Here is a 6,353-nt window from a genome sequence, read left to right on the forward strand (position 1 = left end):
GACATGGAGACCACAAAGGATGATTTGGAAGAAGTAAAGCCGCAAAAGATGAGGATAGTCATCATTAAGACCTGCCCCCCCAAGGGGTGCCTAAAAAAAAAAGAATGATTTCCATACTGCACGACATACTACTTCCATAGTCAACTCGGCCAGGAGCACGTTCAGCTTCTGCACCGTCAGATGAGTGCACGCATACTGCTGTCTTTTTGTAATCGCTTGCTGTCGAAACAAATGGCGAGGAGCTTCTTTCTGCTGAGGGCGAGGAGCCCTGACTGCTTAACAAGTGGTGCGGGCCGGTGGGAGAGGCTGCAACACTACACGAGTGGCACGGTTTTCCAGGCCGCTTTATGGTGGCGCTCTACGTGTTCACCCAGGGCCATTGTGCCAACATTAGCACCCTAGCTGCGCCTCACCTTCTACCCACTTATCCTGTATAACGCCACTCAGCTACTTGGTGAAAAATCCCCATTTATAGGTGGTTCCTATTATGTCAGCTCCTCAAAGTGACTTCAGGATTGAATTGGTCCATAAAAAATAAAATACAATTTTGGAAATTTTCTTGAAAATTTCAAAAATTGCTTCTAAAATTCTAAACCTTCTAACGTCCTAAAAAAAATATAAAATGACATTACCAAAATGATGTTAACATAAGGTAGACACATGGTGAATGTTAATTAATAAGTATTTTATAAGGTATCACTGCCTTTAAAGCACAGAATCGAATTTGGAAAATAGTACCTTTTCTGAATTTTCAGTAAATTTTGAACTTTTTTTGACTCAAATTTAATGTGTCACAAAAAAAGCAATCTCAGAATGGCTTGGAAAAGTAAAAGCGTTCCTAAGTTATTACCACATAAAGTGACGCATGTCAGATTCGCTGAATTAGGCCTGGTCAGGAAGTGGTTAAAGTTCTGCTGACATACATATTCGTAAGGCAGTCAGGAACGGGTTAACAAGACAGCACCCGTCTAACTGGCCGTGTCCCAAACGCCCCACGACCACCCGGCCATTAACAATACAGACCCACAGCGACATCATGAGGTCATAACCTTAAAGGGACTCTGTCACCACTTTCTAACCCCCACTTTTTTAACTATCGTTTTATTCATGGTGCCCTTCTGATTACAGTTGTCATCTTATATGTTAGATCTGCGGTGCCGTTTAGGTAAAAAATCGATTTATATCACCTGTCAATCAGCTAGATAAGGTGCCCAGGGCGTTCCTCTCCTCTTGAATCTGCCGCCTGCCGCCGCCGCCGTTGGTGCCCAGCTCCTCCCCCGGTCTCGTCAGCGCTGCTTCAAACAACACAGATCCGCCTCCGGCTCTCCCTCAATGCCCCCTCCTTTTTTTCGGAAATCTCGCGTGTGCGCACAGGCCTGCGCCCGTGCGTACGCATCCTTTTCTCGCGCATGCGCATAACGCGAACTTAGAGCGATGATGCCGAAAGGATGCGTACGCACGGGCGAGATTTCCGAAAAAAAGGAGGGGGCATTGAGGGAGAGCCGGAGGCGGATCTGTGTTGTTTGAAGCAGCGCTGACGAGACCGGGGGAGGAGCTGGGCACCAACGGCGGCGGCGGCAGGCGGCAGATTCAAGAGGAGAGGAACGCCCTGGGCACCTTATCTAGCTGATTGACAGGTGATATAAATCGATTTTTTACCTAAACGGCACCGCAGATCTAACATATAAGATGACAACTGTAATCAGAAGGGCACCATGAATAAAACGATAGTTAAAAAAGTGGGGGTTAGAAAGTGGTGACAGAGTCCCTTTAAATTAAAGAAGATGCTGAGATTTCTGAATGTTACCAAACAATTAAAAAGGGAACCCCACAGCAGACTAAAAAAAAAAAAAAAACAGGTCACAGATCAAAAGAATAAAAAAAAATAACTCTGTGCGACAATACAGAATGGCGCTCCACAATCCCTGAGGAAACAAGAATGGAACGCCAGCAAACACAAAATGGCGCCATGAAAAACATTGTTCAACCGCCACGCAGCTGTGTCGCTGTAGCGTCTTTATCTACAGCTAGCGTCTGTACAGCACCGCTCTACCCATGATGGAGAACTCTATGATCAAACCATAGCCGAGAACGACGCGATGACGAATGTCTCGGCGTCTTCTCACTTAGGTGTCCGCAGTACAGTGCATCGGTTTTTACAGCGGCGGCCATGTTTCCGAAGACAAAATACCATTGCTTTCTATGTCGCCGTCTTCTCCAAAATGATTCCTCGACCGGTCCCCAAAATGTCTTTGTACAAAAGGACGTGGGGGAAAAAAAAAAAAAAAAAACGACGCTTAGTGTCATATCTGGCAGCTGCGGAGGTGACCCTCTGGTGGCTGCAAAGATGGGTGGTAATCTGACTAGGAGCTTTCGGGGCGACCCGGACCCCAAGACAATGCCGGCCAGCCCTTTAGGGGAACAGTTCCAGGAAAGGGGTAGGTGGAGTGCACAGGGCAGGAATGATGTCCTCTCACACAGTGTACACAGCCCCTGTGCAGAGCAATAACCTCCTCACTGTGCACTGGACAGGGCATTTGATGCATGTTGTTGTGACAGTGTTGCCTTTTGCGTTATTTTTTGCGTCGGTCGCGTCTTGCACCATTTTTGCGATTACTTTGTGTTTTATTGTGCGTCGTATCTTGTGAGGGTCTCAGGATGGCAGCGACCAACCGCTGTCCGTAATCACGTGATTATGACATTTGTGCTTCTCGACGCCTATAATAACCCATAAAAAAAACGCGCAGCTGTGCCAACGCGGAACGTCAGCCGCATCGCTGTGACGGACTCGTGTAGAGCTCCCCTATATCTAAACTTATCTTGATCACCTCTCCACCTCAGTCTCCCTTTTTCTCCAGCGCACTACTGTGACCAGTAGGAATCTGCCTGCGCCAAAGGTTTTGACTGGAGCGGCAGAACTGCGGCCCAACCGCGGTCCAGCGCTGAGGTGAACGGCAGACTTCGGTCTATTCAGGAGATCAGAGGGGTCCCAGTGTTAAAGGGGTCCTCTCACTTCAGCAAATAGCGCTTATCATGTAGAGACATTAATACCAGGCACTTACTAATGTATTGTGATTCTCCATATTGCCTCCTTTGCTGGTTTGAATCATTTTTTTCATCACATTATATACGGCTTGTTTCCATGGTTACGACCACCCTGCAATCCAGAAGCAGTGGTCGTGCTCGCACACTATGGGGGAAAAGCACCAGCCTATGTGAGCTCCCATGGTCCCGGCCACCAGAGAGCCTGACGCTTTTTCCTATAGTGTGCAAGCACGACCACCACTGACAGATTGCAGGGTGGTCGTAACCATGGAAACTACCAACGTATAATGTGATGGGAAAATGATTCCAGCCAGCAAAGAAAGCAATATGGAGAATCACAATACATTAGTAAGTGTCTTGTATTAACTTTCTCTACATGATAAATGCCACTTGCTGAAGTGAGACAACCCCTTTAAGACCCCCACCCACCGATCCAGTGGATAGGTCATGCATGCTGCCTGGAATACCCCTTTAAAGGGCCTGAAATAAAGCTGGCCCGAAGGTCGTACCGTGGGTGGCCGTATAATACAAAGTGGTTCTCAGCCTCTGGCACTCAAGTTGGGAAAATGACAACTCTCATCATGCTCTGTCTATATTGCAGTTCACGTAGTAGTCACAAGTATACCTCTGTCTTCCGTATACTACCTGTGCGTGTGGCAACCCTGTGATATTAGAGGAGAGACGCGTCTTCCTCTCCTCCCAGACTCCTGTGTGTGCAGCAGCTCATATTCACCTGTAGGCTACTATCAGCCCGGTGCAAGCATTTGCAGGATGATATATTGGGGAGTTGCTAGTTCTGCGATTGTCCAGTGCATACTCTCTCCTTCTCGCTGTGCATGTGTCGCAGGGTTTGTCCTCGGAGCCGCAGGGTTTCTGTGTTCAGGAGATTTCATTGCTTCTTTTCTGTCATTTAGAGATGGTGGCTACCCAGGAACAGATGAACCTTGCACAGCTGCCCTTGAAGCAGAGGGACTACTGCGCCCATCATCTCATCAAATTCCTAAAGTGTAAGAGAGACATGTGGCCAAACCTGTTTGGCTGTAGTCATGAGCGCCACGACTGGGAATACTGCCAGCACGAAGAGTGAGTATATAGTCCCCCCATCAAATTAATTGGGGTTTGATGCTTAAAGGGTTATTCCCATCAGGGATGTTTATGACAAATATTAAAAGGATACGTCTTAAATGTGCAATAGCTGCAGGTCCTATCTCGGGGGCCCTGAAGTGAACAGAGAGCAGACTGAGCATGTGCGGCTGCCCCTCCGCTGCAAGCTGAGCACTGGCTCAGTGTTGGCACAAAATACTGCATCTTAGACCACGCCCCTTCCCAACAAAGCCACGCCCCTCGAGTTAAGCCATGCCCTCACGTCAGGCTAGGCACATATCACTTTTCTAAACCTAGACGTGCCAAATTGCACCACATTTTGGATTAATTTACACCAAAATCTAACTCTCACATTAGTGAAAGTGGGCTTTTTGTGTTTTATATATTTTTTTTTACTGTTTTCAAGACCTTTGCTTGTTGTCAGAGAAGGGAAATATACAGAAGCGGAAAACCTGTACAGATCTAATACTTCTCACAGCTGAGGGTTTGCTACAATTGTATTCAGTCTAGAGGAACTTCCGTAACTGAAAAAAATCGGATACGTTTTACCTGCACTGACACATTGTAACAGGACAAGACGGAGGTTTGTGCTGCGGATGTGTTTAGCTCACAGAGGACTGTGCACATAGATACAACTGAAACGGACCCTCAGCTGTGAGAAGTGTTAGGCCTGTACAGGTTTTCAGCCTCTAGAGCAGGGATGCCCAACCTGCGGCCCTCCAGCTAGTTGTAAAACTCCAATCCCATCATGCCCTGCTGTAGGCTGTCTTGGAATGCTGGGAGTTGTAGTTTTTCAACAGCTGGAGGGCCGCAGGTTGGGCATCCCTGCTCTAGAGGTTCTCACAAATGGTTTACCCACTAAGAGCAAGCAGAGCTCTTGAAACTGGAGAATAATTAAAACACAAAATCTATCCTAAAATTGCGGTGGGATTTATTGTGCAGTGATTGAGCTGCGTCCACCTGTGACATGATGTCCATGGCCATAAATCCTTTGTAGATGGTAGTGTTGGTGGCCTTCGTTCACATCTGGTGGACAGACTGCCACATCCTGCTGCAGGATCAGACGCACCACCATAATGGAGCCTGACTGACCCAGCTATAGTCAGTGGGGTCTGTTGGTGTCCAGCGTACGACTCCATAATGGACCAGAAGAACCGCGTGTCGGACACACATGTGCATTCGTTATTTTAAAGAGGTTATGCATGATTTTAATATATATATATATATTTTTTCAAATCCCCTCCCAAGTGGTTCCTGTGAAGAGATCGATGCCTGCTCTGTGGCTGTTCTTCATTGCACCTCCAGTCCCCACATGTTAACTTGCATGAACACATCTCGCTGCAGCCAATGAGGTCCAGCGTAGACGTCCTGCTTGGAGACAACTCGCTGCTGAGGCCAGTCATTGGCTGCAGCAGCGTACGTAAACCTGTCTGTGCAGGAAGTTTACAAGCGGGGACTGGACGTGGAATGATGGCAGCCTAAAGGCCACAGAGCGAGGACTGATTGGCAGGGAGAAGATATGTATAAATCAAGACAGAAAAAAAACTGTGGAGGTCTACAGGAAAAAAACACACCATTGACCTAAAAAAACACACAAAAAAACAAAATATCTGTTTGTCCGGCATTTAATATTTCCCGTAGACTTCCTTGCTACAGTTGGAACTGATGTGTTTTGCCTAAAACAAGGCACCAAAACACAGCAAAGGCCCTCAAAAATGCCAGAAAACCCCCCATGTGTGACCCCAGCGCTGACGCATTTCTTCTCTTTTCTCCTAGTTACGTCCAGCGGATGAAGCAGTATGAACGAGAACGTCGACTATTTGAAAGACAGAAGCGTCGGCAGGAGTCGGAGGCGGCGTGACGTCCATCTTATCTTCGGGGGGAAGATTATTCATTGTAAATTCTTTAAAATAAAGATATCTGTGAAAACTCGATGACGGAAATCCTGCGTGTGAATCCTGCAGAGCGCGCGCGCGCTGCGCGTCAGGAGTAGGGTTGTTTCAATACCAAAATTTGGATTCGGTTTCGATACCATAAAAAAGTATTGCGATACTCCATACCACGCGAATAAAAGAAAATGCCCCAAAAAATCTGTGTGCATTCCACATTTTATGGAACGTCCGGCCCATATTAGAACAGTCCTATCCTATTTTTTTAGGGGGACAAGGTGACAAAAAAAATGGCGAATCGCGCAGTCTTTTTTT

At 47.0% G+C, this 6,353-nt stretch overlaps 1 protein-coding gene across 1 annotated transcript; it reads left to right on the plus strand.

Moving 5' to 3' along the window:
• The first annotated feature begins 2,279 nt into the window (after nt 1–2,279).
• Nucleotides 2,280–6,083, plus strand: NDUFB7 (NADH:ubiquinone oxidoreductase subunit B7). Its single transcript, XM_044270646.1, has 3 exons — nt 2,280–2,438; nt 3,960–4,128; nt 5,926–6,083. Exons 1-3 carry the CDS (start codon nt 2,348–2,350, stop codon nt 6,008–6,010), a joined length of 345 nt encoding a protein of 114 aa, XP_044126581.1. The 5' UTR covers nt 2,280–2,347; the 3' UTR covers nt 6,011–6,083.
• Nucleotides 6,084–6,353: the final 270 nt, after the last annotated feature.

Source organism: Bufo gargarizans, chromosome 10, assembly GCF_014858855.1.
Source record: "Bufo gargarizans isolate SCDJY-AF-19 chromosome 10, ASM1485885v1, whole genome shotgun sequence".
Lineage (NCBI taxonomy): Eukaryota > Metazoa > Chordata > Amphibia > Anura > Bufonidae > Bufo > Bufo gargarizans.

Coding starts and splice junctions, on each gene's coding strand:
- NDUFB7 (XM_044270646.1), top strand. CDS start 2,348: ATGGGTGGTAATCTGACTAGGAGCTTTCGGGGCGACCCGGACCCCAAG. Junction 2,439..3,959: donor GGAACAGTTCCAGGAAAGGG/GTAGGTGGAGTG, acceptor TCTGTCATTTAG/AGATGGTGGCTACCCAGGAA. Junction 4,129..5,925: donor GAATACTGCCAGCACGAAGA/GTGAGTATATAG, acceptor CTTTTCTCCTAG/TTACGTCCAGCGGATGAAGC.